At 39.3% G+C, this 21395-nt stretch overlaps 1 protein-coding gene across 1 annotated transcript in view; it reads left to right on the top strand.

The window, feature by feature from the left end:
- The first annotated feature begins 10087 nt into the window (after positions 1-10087).
- LOC134675272 (lysyl oxidase homolog 2A) overlaps positions 10088-21395 on the top strand; it is a 43674-nt gene continuing 32366 nt past the window's right edge. Inside the window, exons 1-3 of the mRNA XM_063533492.1 lie at positions 10088-10302; positions 14554-14694; positions 20642-20877. Of these exons, the coding sequence (XP_063389562.1) occupies positions 10110-10302; positions 14554-14694; positions 20642-20877 (570 nt within the window). The 5' untranslated portion in view covers positions 10088-10109. The remainder of the gene's footprint in view (positions 10303-14553; positions 14695-20641; positions 20878-21395) is intronic.

The following is a 21395-nucleotide window of genomic DNA, read 5'->3' as shown; positions in this document are numbered from 1 at the left end:
TCGTGTGATCCTTTTAAGAAACTCACTTCGTTCGTTTCTTAAACCCACACTCGTATTTTAATGCCTTTCATTATGTAGCAGTCACATAAACTACTATTATGTTTCTTACTTTCTATAATACACTTTTAACGCGCAGACTATCTAAAATCCTTCTAAGTCATAAAGTTCTTATTACTATAGACTCCATTATAAAGAGAAGCCATACCAAACAATGATTGTCGCAATTGCAACCTGTACCATGCGACCAAAACGTTGTAAGTGCAGTAAAAATTCATGGTGCTTACGCTTTTAGATCGCGAGATTCACGCTCCGCTTCTATGTTGTCAAAAAGCCCCCTCCAGACTATGCGCGTGAATCGCGGGCGAAGCCGCGAACGCGAGTATGGAGTCGATTTCGCAGGTCTGCGTTCAGGACTCCACACTCGCGTTCGCGGCTTCGCCCGCGATTCACGCGCATAGTCTGGAGGGGGCTAAAGAACAATAAATTATGGCGCAAAATACTGGGCTATAACCGCGAAAATCGAAGTTCGCAAATTGCGGGCATTTTCTCTGTCACTCTAATTACGCCTTCATTGGAGTAAAAGAGAAAGATCCCCGCAATTTGCGAGTTTCAGTTTTCACGGTAGCCCCTCTGGTTCTCTGTGCCGGTGCCCGGTTCTATACGTATAGTAATTAATAGTTCAACGCTCTTCTAAGCTGACTTGAATAGTGAGGGAGTGTCATTATAACGCATATCATCATCATTATCATATTTGTGACGTTATCTATTATATGAAAAGGGACCTCTTTATCGATGGCACTTACGCCATTATTAACGATGCTCTGATATAAATACAATGCCGCGCGACGCTAAGCGGCGTAAGCGCCATCGACAATAATGCCCCATTTTACTCTCTCTTCTCCAAGTACTCAAAAAAACGGTATATCACTCTTTTCTAGAACAACTCTACATATATACACTTTCATTCCATCTAAGGGGCCCACTGATTAACAGTCCGCCGGACGGCATCGGCCTGTCAGTCGTCCGGAACTGTCAAAATATTGTTCTAACTGACAGGCCGATACCGTCCGGCGGACTGTTAATCAGTGGGCCCCTAAAATCTTAACAACACTTGACCGACATTGTTTCTTAAATAACATAAGCCGTTTTTAGCAAAAACAGGAATGATTTAGAGGGCAATTTACCAACATACTGCCGTTTTGAAGTTAGGCGGTCGTCACACTTAGGGCATGCAGTACCGGTCCCGGTACCAAGAATTTCATTTCCCGGTTCTGGGCAAGGCCGGAACCGGGATTCCCGGTTCTTCCCGGTTCCCAAGGCACCTTTTGATTACTTTTAAGAAATTGTTTGTGTTAGCGTAAAATCTTTATGAATGACTTATTTTCATACAAATAATTGCATAAGAATTGATAAATGACTTATTTTATTATAATTATTATAAACCAACACTTATTGGCGTTCCAACCTATTTTACGAAAATAACCGGCACCCTTCGCCTCCGCCTGAGCCGAGCCACACGGCTGTAGCGTAGTCGATGCACTAAGCACTATGACGGCACGGCCTGCCTGCACGAAAGCCTACTTTACTAGGTTAGTTTGTCGGGTTATTTGGGTCCCCCGTTTCATAGCACCATTATTAAATGTTATATAATGTCCCGAGCTAAAGTACTAAAACATTACTACTATTGAAATGGAAATAAATAGTCATATGATGAGAACCGGGAAGTACCGGTACCGGGTCTTCAGTACCGGTTCTTTTGACACTATAAAATTCCCGGGAATTCCCGGGAATATGGGAACCGGGAATTCCCGGGAGCATGCCCTAGTCACACTGCTCCGCATCTCGCAGCGGCGTCCGTTGATGCGTTTTTTAACTTTGTATGTAGAATCTTGATTTTGTATAGAAAAAACGCATGGTACGACACACTGGCTCCGCGTCGACGCACGGAGCAGCGAGACGCACGACGACTCGCGCGCTCGGACGGAGACGCGGTGCATGCCGCAGGGTATGTCACACCGAGCTCCGCAGTGCCGTACGGATTTTAGTGCAAGAAGGACGTAGGCCCAATTGATATCGACGTCGATAAGTTTATTTTTGAAATTGAAAGTCGTCCAGCAATTTGGAATATTAAATGCGACGAATATTTTGCTTAGCAAATAATCAAATGACGAGGTTGACATACAGGTGCAATTAAAATGTTTTCTTCGTGTTGCCTTAAAGCTTATTGGTAATCCCTAGCAAAAGACCCATTTAAATTTAAATAGGTCTGGTTTTTATTTGTAAATAGGGATGTACCCAGTGTCTTCTGCGTTTAATGACTCGATTGTACAAAAACCAGACTGAAAGTATCACCGCAGCGTTCTATATAAGTTCCGTTTCCATTTTATCGACAAATAGGAACTGTTAACGTTCGAATGTGAAATGAACGCGAGGCGGAAGTAACGCGGGACGTCGCGCATCGCAGCTCCGGACGGAGATGCGGAGAAAACTCGGACGTTGGTGCGTTGTCCCCGCATGCGAGTCCGTTGCTCCGCGTCTCGCAACGAGACGCGGCGGCAGTGTGACAACCGCCTTACTCGGGAGTGTCATATGATATCAGCCATTAATGTACATTGTACAGTCACCTGCAAAAATGTGTTACACTTCGAAGGCCGCAATAATAATGTGACATGCTAAAAGGGGCCCACTGATTAACAGTCCGCCGGACGGTATCGGCCTGTCAGTTAGAACAAAATTTTGACAGTTCCTAACAACTGACAGGCCGATACCGTCCGGCGGACTGTTAATCAGTGGGCCCCTTAAGGAATGCAAATCGGTTATTTTTTGTATGGAAATAACCGCGGTTTCGGTTAATAACCGATTATTTCCATACAAAAAATAACCGATTTGCATTCCCACATGCTCTTATGGCTCTACAAATAATCGTGTCAGATATTTTTGCGACCTTTGTTGTGTAACATATTATTGCTGGTGACTGCATGTACATACCGAGCAACCTTAGTAGGAAATGTATTAACTATTTTATGAGGGGAAAATAAAATAAAACGGTTGCGTACCATTACGCATAAAACAGCAAGACATTCACGTTTGTTGTAAACACTTAAATATTTATTTTATTCTGTTTTCAGTTTTTGTTGTTATAGTGGCAACAGAAATACATCATCATCACCTGGTGACAGACACACGGACAGACCGACAGACGGACAGACTGACAGACTGACAGACGGACAGACGGACAGACTGACAGACTGACAGACGGACAGACAGACAGACGGACAGCGTAGTCTTAATAATAGGGTCCTGTTTTTACCCCTTGGGTACAGAACCCTAAAAAATATTTTTCTTCTATACACGCTACAACAGTAAAACCTATTTTTTCTGAAGGTTTCTCTATTACCTTCTTCTTCAGTCGGTCCGTCAATACTGAGGATCGTGACATCATATCCTTCTGTTGAAGACCAGGTTCCTCCATAGGGTTCTATTCCCCGCCATGCGCATGGCCTCGTGCAGTTTTAATTGCATAGGTGCCGTAATTTGAGCACACCATCTAGCAGGAGGAGGGCCCTGAGGTCTCGTGCCTTCAACTTTGCCCGTCATTATTACTCTTTCCAGGCTATCCGGAGAGCGACGTGAGAGGTGTCCGAAGTATGAAAGCATTTGGTCCTGGCATATCGTTGACAACCGGCGTTTTATGCGTAGCTCCTCCAATATGGACTGATTGGTATGTCTCTATTACCTACTCTGTCGCTAGTTAATAAGTCATAGATGCTGCTTAAATCATCTGTAAAGATGCACAAGGCCTAATGATGATGATGATTACCTACCCTCATTCAAATGCCCAATAATATTATTTTCACCACACCAGCTCAGAAAGGCTTACTTCGCACTGAAAACGAATAGCAAAGTTGCATTTTAGGCAAAGTAATCAAATGCAAATTTTGAGTTGTTTTCTTATATTTGCTGGTAGAATTGACTTTTAAATGATGATTTTGGATGATAAATATTTAATAACATTCATTTGGATTTGATTTGGTTTGATTTTGTTTGATATTTTACATTTAATATTTGCTTCGGGTTGGTGTGGTGAAAAATTTTGTGTTTCACTCGGGGGCAAATTTTGTTTAACCCTCATGCTTTGAAACCCTCGCAACGCTCAAGGTTCCATTTTTCGAACCACTCGCTACGCTTCAATTTTGGAATCTTTCGCTTGCTCGGGTATCAATATTAGCACGAGCGGTTAAACAACAACTTTGCCCCCGAGTGAAACAAATAACTATTTACCGAAAATTCAATTTAGACGCCTGTGTACATTGATTCTGTTACGAATGTTACGACCAATGCCCTGTTTATCAAAAGCTTGTAACTTGTAATACAAGTGGAAGTCCCTTTCTAACAAAAGCTGTTAAAAAGGGACTTTGTATATTACAAGTTTGTGTATTACAAGTTACAAGCTTTTGATAAACGGGCCCCAAATCAGAGCAAACAATCCAATGCCGAGACAATAGGCGCTATTTAGGTCAATTTTAATGATACTCTTTGATGCAATATTGTTCGGGTTAAGGCGCAGTTCATTATGATTTATTGTTGATAATGAAATATATTTCGAATTAAAAAAATACTACTAAATTTATAGTTCGTTTTTTTGGCATTAGAAAGAACTTGCAAGAAGGTAAGCGATCTTGATATATCTTTTAATTGAAAAACGCTTTTTGAAAATCAAAAACTATTACTGATGAAAGCAGAAGAATATAAATGATCGTATTAGATTCATAATTGTTACATATTTGCCGTAACTTATTTTTAAAATGTATTTTTCAATTAAAAGTCACATCAAGATTGTTTACCTTGTTTCTAATGCTAAAAAAAACGAACTATAGTTTAGATATTTTTGTTAATCAACTAAGTAATACTGACTCATTTTAGTTTTAGTACCAATTAGTTTAGTATTACTATTAACAGAAATAGAAATAATTTTAGTTTTAATTTTAAGTTTTAATTTTACTTTTAATGATTTTATTTGTTATTTTAAGTACCTACCTTATACTAACAATGGACCTTGTTGTCTGAAAATAAACGCATTTTATTTTTATTTTGTATTTAAATTCTGAATCAAAAGTAGATATAGTCATTTCCTTAAATTATTTTTACTAAGGCCTCTATGCCTACCTGTAACACTGCTATTTTTCTATTTCAGAAATAAAGAATTTGTAATTTAAGGACTACAAGTACGTCGTTGAAATGTTCTCCCATTCATATTTTATTTAGCCAAATGACGACCAGTCTGGCCTAGTGGGTAGTGACCCTGCCTGCGAAGCCGATGGTCCTGGGTTCGAATCCCAGTAAGGGCATTTATTTGTATGATGATACAGATATTTGTTCCTGAGTCATGGGTGTTTTCTATGTATTTAAGTATTTGTATATTATATATATCGTTGTCTGAGTACCCACAACACAAGCCTTCTTGAGCTTACTGTGGGACTTAGTCAATATGTGTAAAAATGTCCTATAATATTTATTTATTATTTATTTATTTATTTATAAATATGCTCACAAATAACAACTCCCTCGATGCGTGACACTCGCCCCATATCCGGTTTTATTTTAGCTACATGTATTTTTCTTCAAATTACATACTTACATCTTTATTCGCAAGTCGTTTTGCCACAGTATAGAGACATTGACAGTAATCTATCGGCGTTCCAAGATAAAATCTATGTTCGCGATAAATCGTTCATCGTTCGAATTTCAGACACAACAAATGCTTGTATGTTACACAATATAGTTCAGTCCGATTAGGGACTACTGGGTCAAATTAGATCCAAAAAAGCGTTTTGAGGAATTAATTCCCAGCGAGCTGGATATCATTTTAATACCTTAATTTGGACCTAAATGCGTATAATGTGAGTTTGCTCCATCCCAGGAGCTGAGGATAAATTTTGGGAGCCTTGTGAGATACATTTTAACTTGGAGTGACAAAACCACTCGATGTAGAAGGAACCCACTGTCAATTTTATTACAATGTCACTACCAGCAAGATTGTTACGGATCAGGCACTGGTGAAAAAAAAACACGATTTTACCAAAAAAAAACAAAATACTGTATATTGTACATATGGTGCTACTTTACTGCACTAGTGCGACACTTTCCGCGCCTATGTTGAAAATTTAAACAGCCTAATGTACACGTAAAACGTGCGATACACGTGCGAATAGGTGATTCGCAACTCGTGTCGATATAAAACACTCCATTCGATCCTGTTTTAATTTCTCGCCACTTTCCCGAATGAAGGTTGAGGGAGGCGATGGCTGAGATACGCGTCATACTCGTGAACGGGTGCTGTTTGTGGAGACTGGTCTGTTAAGCTAACACGAGCTATTATACTTAGTAACTTTTATTAATTAATTACAGTGAGACGCCTCATTCTGTTCTCGTATGTTTCTTTTCTTTTAATGAATGTATTAATTATACAGGATATTGACTCTTGGAGACCTTATACATCTCTAAGGATAACTTGATAAACTATATAATCTTATAGTTCTGACACCTAGAGACATTTACACCTCTAAATATTATAGATTTTTTTTGTGTGTGTTTTTTTATCTGTATTTTGTATGTAATTCGACATTAAGAGACCATATACATCTCTTAGTAATTGTAATACGTTAGATTGAATTGTTAGTTTTATTTTATAAAATTGTTGATGTTATTATTTTTGCTTTTATGTAAATTCAATGTTGACGTGTAAAAGTGCCCTTGTGGCCTATTTGCTGAATAAATGTTGATGTTGATGTTGATGTTGATGTTGATTTATCACCACCCGTTGCGATTTTCCTACTTCCCGCACTTGTATCGTAATGTACTATTGGGGCATTCCACGAGACTGTCGCTTACATAACGCAATTCTTCTAATACTTCTGGAAATGCTGAGAAAGCGATATTGGGTCAGGTAATATTTCATGACTTGGCTAACAAATTGGCAGTATATTCTGGAGATTCACGTATTTTATTGAGGTAGCTGCCATACAAGGCAAAAGCGTTATGTAAGCGACAGTCTCGTGGAATGCCCCTATTATTGTACTTACAATGTTTTACAGTACATGGCCGTTTTGACATAGGCACGTATTGTCCTTAATCCCGCACCAGGGCGGTAAAGCACCATATCGTCGGGTGACAAGCAAAAGTCACTAAGTATTATCAAAAAATTAAAGTAACAATGCACTTAATTACACTTCTAACACGGTTTATTGTCCAATAATTTCAATGATGTTAGTTAGTGTCTTTTGCTTGTCACCCGACGATATGTACTGTAAATAACTATTACTTATTTTACTCTGCTTCCGCCATCTATTTTCCTTTACATCGGCCTCTTCGTTGCCATCTTGAATTCCGGAAAGCATCTAATTAACGCCCATTGTTCTGAATGTATTTTATCAGCTTTAGCAATCTCCACATTCTACGATATCAGATTTAATTAAATAAAATCCTTCGCATTGCATTTTATTAGGATATAAACACTCTAATTTCGTTCAAAGTGTAGCTATACTGCAAAACGTAATTCAAGACCAAAAAAAGTAAGACAATGTTGCCACTTTTTACTAGCGCGTCTTGTATTTATGTAAAAATAAGTAAATAAAAGTACTTTTTTAAAATCGTAGGATTAAAATTACTAATAAATAAATTATCTTAGCGTGATTATTTACCAAATTAATGTAATTTACTATTTTACAAACAAATTATTTCAGTGGCAACATTGTCTGACTTTTTTTGGTCTTGAATTACGTTTTGCAGTTTACACAGCCGTACCGTACCATGAGTTGACACTTGACGTTTACGTAGGCGACTGCGTGAATTCGATCGCAGTCCAACTCGTTCGCACTGATCAATTGGTGTGATAAAGAGGGAATGCGATGGAGTTCACACAGTCGCTAACGTAAAGGTCAAATGCCAACTCATGGTACCCGTGTTGAAACTGCTATTATATCGTATGACACAGTAGGTGACGTTATACTCATAACGTTCGTTACTTTTTATGTGGTATAAAAAAATATATAAAAAAAAACAATTTAATTTGTTCCCTAGTTAGGTATATGATATCGATATTCAGTAATGACGATCTTCCCCTTAATTCATGAACTCATCATCACATGGCAAAGTCATATAGTCTTAACATTGAACTAGTGTGACGTTATTATATAAATAAGTATAACACATGACTATCATAGCACGCAATAGACTCAATACAGTGCCATAATTGTTCACAACTAGTCGCATAAGTTCCGAATGTAGTTCATTTTGTTAAAAATAACAACATAAGTTAGTTCAATATTACATTTGTTTAAAAAAAAAAGAGTTTGTTCATGTTTAAAAATTCAAAAACGTGAGAAATGTTTATTTATGTTTGACTTCTCAATTTAGAACTAACGAATTGACAAAAAACTTTTTTGTTTGACAATTTCTCGATTTCGGTTTCCGTGGGTGCAAACTCGTTTAACAAAACTGTTTTTAATTTCAAATCCAATTTTGTTTTAGTGCGCAGTGTGTGAATAACTAACTATGAAAGTGTTAGTTTAGAAAAAAAAACAATGTTAGAAATATCAACATTTACAGGTTGGCTCAAAAATAGATTGAAATAGTTCATTACGATACAGGAGCGAAATGTAGGAAATTCGCAACGAGTGGAAGTGTTTTAAAAGTTATTCCAATAAAAAATATCTAAGTTTTTTTTAAATTTATTTATTACTAAAAGAGAAGTGTGTCTTTAGTTCCTTGGAGCTTGGGACGGATGCTGGTGTGGGATGCTACCTGCGTAGACACACTGGCACCGTCCCACCTCCAACGGACTACTGTAAGAGCGGGGGCGGGGCGGCGGAAAGCGCCGAAATTTTAAAACGTAAAAATATAAGAGCCTCGGTAGAGAGTACCATTTTGTACCATTTGGAGTTGAAACTCTAGGTCCATGGGGTCCCAGCGCGCATAAGTTGTTCGCAGAAATCGCGAAGCGTCTGGTTGACGTAACTGGTGACCGAAGAGCTGGCGGCTACCTCGCACAACGTATCAGTATTGCGATACAGCGAGGAAATGCCGCCAGCATCCTTGGTACAATGCCTCAGGGGCCTATTTTAGATTTAAGCTAGTTATTAATTGCGTTTAGTTGTACCACTGTATATATATTGTATGTAAATAAATGATTTAAAACATTAAAAAAAGAGAAGTTACATTAATTATTGTTACTTATCTGCCAAACTGCAGTTTGTTTAGTATTTTTGTGCCAACCTGTACTACATTTAACTATACAGATAACTACGAACTTCACAATTGATACACGGCAAACAAATGAACGTTAAAACCAAAGAACTCCCGAAGACACCAAAAATTTTAACGCAAGTGTTACCATGAAATCTGCCGTGAAATGTTTCATTATCGTAGCGGTACTAGTGGAAGTCACTAGTCGAGATTTTAACGAGACGGAGAGGGCCGCCCGCGCTGCTTTCGTTCAGAAACTTCTAAAGAAGCAGAAACTGGCTGAAGGGAGAATACGGCTTGCCGGCGGTCCAAACCAATATGAAGGTACTTTTAATACTGTTTTTATCTTTTGACATAGCCACGTAACTATTGTCCTTAATCCCACCCTAGGGCCTTAAAGTAGTTCCATATTATGTACCTACTGTAAAAAATATATATTGCGGCGTACAAGTGTTAGCGTTGAAATATCATAACATAAAGAGTATATTTTTGAAGATAATACGTATTAGGCCCACTTGCACCATCTCAATAACCCGGAGTTAAGCGGTTAAAACGTTAACCCAGTGTCAAATTGTACTGGTAATCATGGTAACTCCAGGTTTAAGGGTCAAACAGATCACTGTGTTACGTTCTTTCCTGTAGACATATACAAGAGTTAAGGGCTATAAAGGATAATTTTCTTATTTAACCCTTACCCACGTAAAAAAGTCCTCCTTTTATTTACAGAACTATGATAAAATCATTACTTACATGCTCACAAGCTGTTAACTATTGCCCACAGGAGAGAAAAATTTACAGTTCGCAAAAAGAACGTAACACAGTAAGTTCTTTGGAACGTAAACCAAAGAACTCCCGTTGACACTAAAATGTTTAATGCAAGTGTTACCATGAAATCTGCAGTGTGTTTCATTATCGTAGCGGTACTAGTGGAAGTCACTAGTCGAGATTTTAACGAGACGGAGAGGGCCGCCCGCGCTGCTTTCGTTCAGAAACTTCTAAACAATCAGAAACTGGCTGAAGGGAGAATACGGCTTGCCGGCGGTCCAAACCAATATGAAGGTACTTTTTTACAAGCTTTTATTTACTTTCACCTGACCGTTGTCTGTGTGTAATCAAATCTTGCAAGTTAAATTTGATCCACTTCCCGATTTTCGATTGAGCTGAAATTTTGCATACATACGTAAGTCGGGTGACAATGCAATATTATGGTGTCACTGAGCGGATCTGATGAAGAAGACCGGAGGTGGCCATAGGAACTCTGTGATAAAACAACGAAACCTTATTGTGTTTGGGGTTTTCAGAATTGTCTCAATGAGTATTAGTTGCCTGTGGGAAGAAAAGTACAGTCAGCGATAAAAGCATGTACCAAAAATGAAATTTTTGCCAGAAACTTATTTACTGTTTTTGTCGTATTAATCACCTATCACGAATTAGATAAAGATGAAGATAGTTTATAAAAATCAAGTAGGCATATTACAATACGCTTAGGAACGTCAAATAAAGCTACACCGGCTCCAACCCTACACCTCTGCCAGGAGAAAATTTAAACCTCCCTCCCCTCAATTGGAGGAAGGTATCCCAATATGGGACCGGCAACAAATATTGGATTGCACATTTTTACTCTATTCCAATTTTTGGCTTCAGCTTTTGCCACCTGTCGCAACATTAAGTTCTATTAATTGTGTTCTCCGATCCGATCCAATCAATCAGGATACTAGTATCTAGATATTTAGCAATATTTTGGTGTTTTTATTTTATTTTTCGTAGCGATTACGTAGTGCTTTTTTGACTGTGTAGGTCAGCGGTTCTCAAACGTTTTTGGTGACGGAACCCTTTTGGAAAACGAAATATTTGACGGAACCCCAAATAAAAATTTTTTGTTCGTCACTGTGGACCAGATATACCTATAGAAGTGCTGGTTTTTTTCTTATTATTACAAGTATTTTGCGGAACCCCAACAGTGGCTTTGCGGAACCCCAGGGTCCCGCGGAACACACTTTGAGAATGGCTGGTGTAGATATCCGAATTTGATAGAAATTTACGTCTCTTCTGTGATTTACCCACCGCTCTACCAACTACCAACTCTACCAAGTAGTCAACTAAGATTACGTAGTTAGCGATTTTTAGGGTTCCGTACCCAAAGGGTAAAACGGGACCCTATTACTAAGACTCTGCTGTCCGTCCGTCCGTCTGTCACCAGGCTGTATCTCACGAACCGTGATAGCTAGACAGTTGAAATTTTCACAGATGATGTATTTCTGTTGCCGCTATAACAACAAATACTAAAAACAGAATAAAATAAAGATTTTAGTGGGGCTCCCATACAACAAACGTGATTTTTGACCGAAGTTAAAGCAACGTCGGGCGGGGTCAGTACTTGGATGGGTGACCGTTTTTTTTTTTGCCTTTTTTTGCATTAGGGTACGGAACCCTTCGTGCGCGAGTCCGACTCGCACTTGCCCGGTTTTTCATCATATCTTGTATGTCGTTTTGTTGTCTTGGCTTTCAACAAAATACATATACTGATGATAGTGATAATCATCTGATTTAAAAACTACCAGACCAAAAATATTTAAACTAAATCCTAAAATGTATGCTAAAAAGATTTTTTAAGCCTAAAGGTTAGGTTAGGTCAGGTCAATTGGTTACTAGACTGTGTTATTCACGAACTAGTCTGCTTATAAGGTCGTTACTTAATCCGTCTACCCTTCAATCCTATCTTTATATATACAGGGTGATTTCTGGGTCGTGATCCAAAACCACTTTTTCTACACTCTTTTGTAAATGATCCACATTATCAAATGGTAGTACATACATGCAATCACGCCTATTTCTCGGAGGGGTAGGCAGAGACCACGGATTTCCACTTGCTACGATCCTGACATATCTCTTTCGCTTCCTTCACTTTCATAACATTCCTTATACACGCTCGCCGGTGCTCTTAACCTGACCTTTCTTCAGGATTTCCCCGATCTGATCAGAGAAAATCCGCCGAGGTCTACTCTTTCCAACTCCCACTTCTAATTCTTCCTTACACACTCTCTTTGTTAGGCTAACACTCATTTGATTAAAAGATAATTAGTTTCATTATTGTTATTTTTCAAGTAAAGTATTAATTTTAAAAAACAATATGATCGATCATGGTCACCCTATGACTTTTGACATATGCTGTATAAAAAGCGACAAGACTTCACAATGCGTAGGGTGACAAAAATGCATGCAATTTTTTTTTCTACTTGCCATTTGAAAAATAATCATCATTATTGGTGATAAACAATAATTAACGACATCATAAACTCATCTTTGAATTCTGTATGATGTCCGGTTCTCTTGCTTTACGACCCCTAAATCACCCTGTATATCATTTAGGTATACTTTACTAACATATAATATTCGAACGACCGAGTGAGCGCGAAGCGTCCCTATTTCAGCTTAGGACACAAAAATGCTTTCTAATAATTATTTATTTAATCTTTATTGCTCAATACATGAAGGTACAAATGGCGGACTTAATGCATTCTCTAATTAAAGGCAGTCTCTACCAGTCAACCAACGGGTTAAACCAGAAAGATTAATAAAAAAATCTATAGAAAGAAATATCTATTCGGCAATCCGTCTGATTTCCTCTAGAGGTCTCATTTCTCAACCGATTCTCTTTAAAATTTGTAGGAGTCCAGATGACAATCGTTGATTGAAAACCCTAAACGAAACTACTGTTAGAAAATTATAGTCTCGTGAGTTTTCGTAGCATCAGTCATTATAGATACCCTACATTTTTCTTTTCGTTTGGTATCGATATAGAATAATTGTCATTTCATTATTCTATTCATGCGATAAAACGGCGTGGCTGAATTTGGTTGCTCTCGTGCCGGATTCGGCAGTTTGCCCCGGAACCTTTGAATTCGAAACACGACACCCTTCGGCCAGAAGTCGGCGCACTCTATGGTCCCCTGCAGCGGTCGCGGCTCGCGCACCACAAAAGAGGTTTATATTTTCTATGTATTAAGCCCTTTTATTCTAAGTTAGACTATTTCTCTAAGCTCGGTGTGCCGCTTGGCAAAGGCCTCCAGCTCTTGCCATTGGGGTCTGTCGTGGGCCACTCTTCTCCAGTTCGGGCCCGCTATGAGTTTGAGTTCACCCTCCCATCTTGTTCGAGGTCTCCTCTGGCTCCGTGTGCAACCTCTTGGGTACCAATCCGTTACAATCTTACTCCATTTTTACCAGCTTTTATTTACTTTCACCTGACCGTTGTTTGTCTGTCTGTAATCAAATCTTGCAAGTTTGATCTACTTCCGATTGAGCTGAAATTTTGCAAGCATGTATAAATCGGATGACAATGCAATATTATGATGTCATTGAGCTGATCTGAATTGGAGACCGGAGGTAGCCATAGGAACTCTGTGATAAAACAACGAAACTTTATTGTGCATGGGGTCTTTAGAATTGTCTCTATGAGTATTAGTTGCCTGTGGGAAGAAAAGTACAGTCAGCGATAAAAGCTTGTACCAAAAATGAAATTTTTGCCAAAAACTTATTCCTGCCTGTCTCTCAACATGTGGCCAGTCCATCTCCACTTCTGCTGGTCTATTTTAGTAGGTATGTCGGTCACTTTTGTTTTTTTTTTGTCTAAGGTTTAATATTTTACGTGTATTAAAATGGGCACATATTTTCCAAAGTGTCTATCCATCTCTGTCAAGTGTTCCGCAAAAGCACTAGAACAAAACATAATGTTACGAGTACAGTTGTCACTCCGGCCTCTCACTTTGATTATTTCTTAGTAATCCAATGTATGTCATATCTAGAATGTTTTCGCAGACAATATTGCGGAAAACAATCACGAATTGATGGAAGAGCTTTTGAATTGTAGGTAGATTACTAGGTTAAACAGGGGGGGATCCAGGTCACAAGGACTGTAGTAATATTTCCTTAAAGAATTTGGTGCAATAAAGTAATTTTTACTGAAAATGACTTACCATAATGACAACGCGAATTGCGAGTTCATACATTTGTAACTAAATATATTATGCAAGTTCAATGTTACAATATAACAGTCCGGGTCCGGGCCGGGGCGCCCGACACTTCAATTATCTATCTATAGAAATCCTCACATGATCACCGATCACCTGTCATAGAAAAATAATTGACGGAAGGCCGGATCGTTCGCTAACTCACTATCATTATCACTTACTATTTTTGAAGGTAGGTCCGTACCTACCGTGATATTAGAATACGGATGGGATCATTAAAATAAGCTACTGTAATGCTTATGTGTGCTGAAATAAAATGAAGTGAAATGAAGTTTGTTCACAGGCAACGTATACGTCTACCACGGAGGCCGGTGGGGCGCCGTATGTGACGATTCTTGGGACGACGCGGCCGCCCGAGTGGTCTGCAGTCGTTGGAACCGGAGTGGAGTCGCCACACACGCCGCGCAGTACGGGGAAGCCAGAAGTAAGCCATTTTGATCAACAGATCGACAACACATAGAATGTATGTATATCAACCACGGAGGCCGGTGGGGCGCCGTATGTGACGATTCTTGGGACGACGCGGCCGCCCAAGTGGTCTGCAGTCGTTGGAACCGAAGCGGAGTCGCCACACACGCCGCGCAGTACGGGGAAGCCAGAAGTAAGCCATTTTGACAACAGATCGACAACACAGACTGGCAATTAGGGATTGCTCCCGATACCGGTTTTCTATACAAATATAGTACCGGAACCGGGAATTCCCAATTCTCGCCATACAAACTCGTACCGGGAGCATTCCCTACTGGCAATGTCCGTTATATATGTCGGCGGCCGATCGTAAGATCAGGCATATCGTGAAATTCCTAAGCATATCGTGAAACGTGAAAATCTTTGACTCGTTCCCTGAGTCGACGGATTCCTATTTACTAACCTAACGAACCTATACGAGTATATATTGGTTTAATGTGACTATCCTCAAAACAATACACAAGAACATTACGATCTGCCTGATCTTACGATCGGCCGCCGACATATAGACCACGGGGGCCGGGAGAGCGCCGTATGTGATGACTCTTGGGACGCCGCGGCCGCACTCCCTACTCTCAGCATTTTGCATGGCACAGTCCGTCCTCCCACTTCCTCGCTATCTGAACATACGTGGCACTCTAGTTAATAATGTAAAACATGGAAGATATTTAGATATTTGTTAGTAAAACTATACATAGTAATTTATTGTAATGTATTCTTGACTAATTGCTATCTTTGTCTTTTGTTTGTATTAATTTTGTTGTTATTGTTTATGTATATATTAATTCTCTTGTTATTCATGTTACCTGTCGTGATTGTTTCACCGGATGGTCTTATCGGAAGATCAGCGCTGGAAGTCGCCAGCAACATGCTGAGGTGAGACCATTTCGTGGCACTTTCTCTTTTTTATGTTTCTCTGTTCAGAATAAGTTTTTATTTTGTGTTTGTGCTTACGAATAAAATTATATCTATTCTATTCTATTCTATTCTATTATATATTTCGATTACTTTCGCAATCTTCCCTGCACCTTATTGTATTGTAAGTCTTTAATTTGTAGCATTCTTTCACGGTTATTTTTGGCAAAGATATAAGAAAGATCAGGCGATAAAATTCCTATCGGTACCTCACCAGATTAAGGGTATTTTATACGTTCGTGGGCTGGACATTGATTGGGCCGTAAAAGGGTCTTTATTAAATTTTTACGATGGCGTATATAAAAGAACCCTCGTACACTTATTTGTATTGAACAGACGGTATATGTGACGTTCCACGACAAAAGGTACGTTATGGCGGCCGGCGCTTACGTCGCATAGCGCCGCAATAATATTGGAGCGACATTAATAATAGGGTAAGCGCAAACCGCCATAAGGTACCTTTACCCGTGGGACGTCACATATAACAGCGAAGGAAAGAAATTTATAATTTATTTAGGTACTAACACGGTATTGAAAGAAATTAGGTTTGTTTTACGAGAGGTGTAAGGGACGGTACAGACGGACTGCAACCCAACTGCAACTTGTATGGTAACTGCACGTTGGCGTTGCAGTTGGCGTGCAGTCGGCGTGCAGTTTCCATACAAATTGCAGTTTTTTATGTGATAGTCAGCAAACGAGCAGACGAGCCGCCTGAAGCGGTCGTCGTCGCCCATGGACGTAAGCAACATCACAGGAGCCACTTAAGCGTTGCCGACCTTTGAGAACCCTAAATACCCGCTTCTTGAAGAATCCCATGTCGTAGCGTAAAGGAAACACCTCAGGACCCCTATTCGACAAGCGACGTTTGACGTACCGTGTTGATCTCCCGTTGATGTGGGAAAAATCACAAGTTCTCGAATACGTACAATGTCAAAATTTGACATTAACAATCCACAGTTATGGTGACAAGCAAACCAAACCGAATCACCCTTAGTTTAGAGTTGAGTTTTGGTTGTACCAAATGATACTATCCACCGTTGATGGAATCAACACTCAGTATGCAATAAAATCAACTGTTGATTTGACGTGGATGCGAAATCTGACAGTTGTACATGTCGAATTTGGCCCCAGTTGGGTCGCAGTCCGTTTGGCCCTAAGAGTTATAAGCCTCAGAGTTAAAGAATAGTTAAAGTTCAAAGGATGACTCACGCTAGACCAGCCCGAACCCGGGCCGAGGCATCCGACACGTCATTTCCTATGACGGCTGATTGTTAATCACGTTGATTTCCATAGAAAACGAAGCGCCGGAAGCTCCGGCCCGGTCTAACGTGGGTCATCCTTAAAATACACTTCTGTAGTTTATGATTAATCACAGATACCCAGTATAGTTCAGTCATTATAGATCATGACCTGTGAATAATCAGTTCTTGGATTTCTTTTTCGTAGGTCCCTCGGGGGAGTCACTGGGAGTGTAAATTCAATAATTTTTAAGAAAAAAAAACCGACTTCTATGGGGCCCGGTGAAAGATTATGGTAGATGGTGCACTATGTAGAAAAGGAGGTAAAACGAGTACTTTCTAGTAGCATTTCGTTTCCGTAAGGGTCGTAGTTCTAGCCTAACCTAACCCACTTCTCTGATAGCAGTTCGGTTCTGTGAGGATCGCAGTTCGAACCTAATCAAACCCACTTTTCTAGTAGCATTTCGTTTCTGTAAGACTCGCAGTTCTAACCAAACCTAACCCACTTTTGTTCGGTTCTGTGAGGATCGCAGTTCAAACCTAACCTAACCCACTTAACGGCGCATGCGGTGCGGTGTACGGGAGCCTGAGCGGGAGGGGTTTGGCATCATCATACCCACATTTTATGGTAGGTAATCATAGTGGTTTATTTAGTTTAGGTATCATAGTGGTTTTCCGGGTCAAGGTCCGGGTCTCTGAGTCAGAGTCCGGGTCCGAGTTCCGGTCCGAGTCCGGGTCCGAGTCCGGGTCCGAGTCCGGGTCCGAGTCCGGGTCCGAGTCCGGATCCGAGTCCGGGCCCGAGTCCGGGTCCGAGTCCGAGTCCGGGTCCGAACCAGATCCGGGTATGAGTCCGGGTCCCAGTCCAAGTCAAAACCGAAATTCGAAATCACCAAACATGTACTATGCGTCGTTGAAGAGTTCCGTTCTGATCATCATCAGCAGTTCCACTTCATCAAATGCGACAGTTTTTAATGAAAATGCTTGATTTTCTGATGAAAATACAAAAATCTCTATACGCATGCCTTTAAAATTTGAGGAGTTCCCTCGATTTCTCATGGATCCCATCATCAGAACTCGAGCTTGACAGAAATGTGGCTTAAAAACTAAACTTGCTTAACAAACATAACGAAGAGGACAAATCGCCAAACGTGAACTATGCGTCGTTGAAGAGTTCTGTTCTGATCATCATCAGCAGTTCCACTTCATCAAATGCGACAGTTTTTAATGTAAATGCTTGATTTTATGATGAAAATACAAAAAATTCTATACGTATGCCTTTAAGATTTGAGGAGTTCCCTCGATTCCTTATGGATCCCATCATCAGAACTCGAGCTTGACAGAAATGTGGCTTAAAAACTAAACTTGCTTAACAAACATAACGAAGAGGACAAATCGCCAAACGTGAACTATGCGTCGTTGAAGAGTTCCGTTCTGATCATCATCAGCAGTTCCACTTCATCAAATGCGAGAGTTTTTAATGAAAATGCTTGATTTTCTGATGTAAATACAAAAATCTCTATACGCATGCCTTTAAGATTTGAAGAGTTCCCTCGATTCCTCATGGATCCCATCATCAGAACTCGAGCTTGATAAAAATGTGGCTTAAAAACTTAACTTGCTTAACAAACATAACGAAGAGGACAAATCGCCAAACGTGAACTATGCGTCATTGAAGAGTTCCGTTCTGATCATCATCAGCAGTTCCACTTCATCATATGTCACTTTTTTGGATGTATATGCTTGATTTGTTGATAAAAACCCAAAAATCACTATATGTATGCCTTTAAGATTTGAGGAGTTCCCTCGATTCCTCATGGATCCCATCATCAGAACTGGGTTTTGACAAAAACGGGACCAATCTGTATGCATATACATTCAATCAAAAAAAGAATTTTCAAAATCGGTCCAGTAATAAGGGAGATATGGAGTAACAAACATAAAAAATAAAAAAAATAAAAAAAATAAAAAAAATAAACATACAACCGAATTGATAACCTCCTCCTTTGGGATTTGGAAGTCGGTTAAAAAGTAGACTGAATCAGGCTCCTGTGTATATTCGAAAAACGGTTTTTCTTGAATAACTCGGCCATTTTTGATTTTACAGTAAAACCGTGAGGACAAAAATTGTAGGAAATTTGATTCTCTAAAAGTTTGGTCATCATAATTTTTCTTCTAGGATCGATATTTTGGAACTTAAACCTACGAAAAAAAATCCAAGAACTCATTATTCACGGATGGGGTCGGTTTTTTGGATAGGTATAATGACTGGACTAGTATCGTCTTAACCAAAAGGCACACGGGCCTGAGCCCAGGGCCCCCATCCTCTAGGGACCTCGAAGGACAGACAGTAACAGTATATTTGATTACTCATAATAAATAAAAGATCATAGTAGGAAGATGTTAGTTTAATTCGCTTTCTTTACTTTCCAAAAGGGCCCCAAATTCTTATGTGCCCAGGGGCCCCAGCATATAAGACGGCCCTGCAGACACCATAAAGAGATCTATTAACCCTTTAACCATTTGACATTCCTTTCTAGTCATTCGGTTTTGAACCGTAATTCTTATAGTAGAGATGCGTTTTTGTTTTAAGTATGACGGCAAGTATGTTGCCGCTACGGACTAACCCTTTACGGCCGGGAAAAATATTTTGCAAAAACTAATGAAAAATGCATGTGAACCATTTTCATTTGTTATAAAATACACGGGAAAAATGATAAAAAAAATCCAACGACCCTTCATCATAAAAAAAATCGCATGCACGAAACTGACGTTCAGGATTTATCTGTAAATGCACGAACGTGCAAATTCATTTGGATTTGTAAAATGATATGAAAAAAACGCAACATTTTACACAACAATACACTAGTATAATAATAAGTCTTTAACTTTACATAATCATCATAATTCTCTTTAAGAATCAACACCGAAACGATTATAGAATGATTGAAAACAATAATCAACAATTATAAAGTAATCTCAATTCAACTACCTACATCATATGGTAATCCTTGAAAAAGTTTTCATAAAATGAATATTGATTCATTCACAAGTAAAAAGAAAGTATTTACATGTGTTTAATAAAGTTTATAACTAATTCTGGAGCTGTTACATCAACGATTTGAGCGAATCTTTTTCTCTCATCTCTTGATACCTATATCACCATAACACAAAATTCAAAGAATTTGTCTGGCTCCTAATGGACGTCTTAAAAAATACAAACCTAAGAAACGGAATATATCATAAAAGGATCAAACATATGCTATCTATTGTGATTTAAGTTTTTGCGCAAAAGCCGGATACTCACAAACTTGCAAATAGTTATGACAATTGATTCACGAGCTACGGCCGAACCCACAAATTCGTGCACTTATTTTTTACAAGCATAGTAGTTTTCCCTAAATAACATATTTTTGCTCTAATTTGTGCTTAATAAACTCATTTAACTCTTTTACTGTAATAATTAAGTATTAAATAGCAACTTCGATACCAAAATTATACGAAATTATGAACTTACGTGTGTCACTACTTACACCAAAATACGCCACCATCTTCACCACTGTCTTGCGACCGACTGATGCCATTGACCTACGGTATTTAGTACTCAAACGTGTCTCTAATATCTGCAGTTTAGATTGGAATAGGTTTGAGCTCGAAAAGACGATTTGCTTGCGGACAGGATTTTTAAAAAGTAGTTTGCAGGATTATATCGAACCGGTCGGAAAGGGCTAAAGGGTCACATTTTGTTACCAGGAAAGTTCTGGATGGACGACGTAGTCTGCGAAGGCACGGAGCCATCCCTGGACCACTGCATCTTCAGCGGCTGGGGCTCATCGGACTGCGAGCCTTCCGAAGCCGCTGGCGCCATCTGTACTGAAACTCCAGTGGCTCTGGTGAAGCCGAGAAGGAGGCGCTTGCTGGAGACACTAGATGGCGGTGCTATGTTGAGACTTGTTGGCGGGAGGAGACATAATGAAGGAAGAGTTGAGGTAAGGCATTAATACACAGATAGAAATAGACACACACACACAGAGACACAGACAGATAGTAATAGCTAGCGTCCGGAGTAGCGGCAGGCGTGGCTCACTCCGCGATTTCGTCGCTTTGCTACAGGTAGCTAAAAGTACATCCGTTCGACCCCAATTTTGGGGTTTGCCATAAGCCGTTGATCGTCAGACGCATTTTGTTAGAGAGTGAGTCTTCTGTACCTAGTACTATTATTTATTCTGTGGTAACGGTGGCAAATTTCACGCAGAAGGTAATGGAGTCACCTAAGTATTTTTATGAGTAAACGATTAAATGATTAATTTTGCATAATAATTGCTATAAATTATCTTCATCGAATGTTTATTGTATTGTATTTATTTATTTGCGTTAAGTACATGTACATGCAAATACAGTTTTATAGGTACAAGGTAGGTATATACAATTATTTACAATATTTACATTAATTATTATCCATTACAATTTCAATTATGTTTATAATTTAATTGGCACAAAATTAGAA

This window comes from Cydia fagiglandana, chromosome 21 (genome assembly GCF_963556715.1).
Source record: "Cydia fagiglandana chromosome 21, ilCydFagi1.1, whole genome shotgun sequence".
Taxonomy (NCBI): domain Eukaryota; kingdom Metazoa; phylum Arthropoda; class Insecta; order Lepidoptera; family Tortricidae; genus Cydia; species Cydia fagiglandana.
Note: the sequence above shows the minus strand (reverse complement) of the source record. Positions and strands in the feature narration are given on the sequence as shown.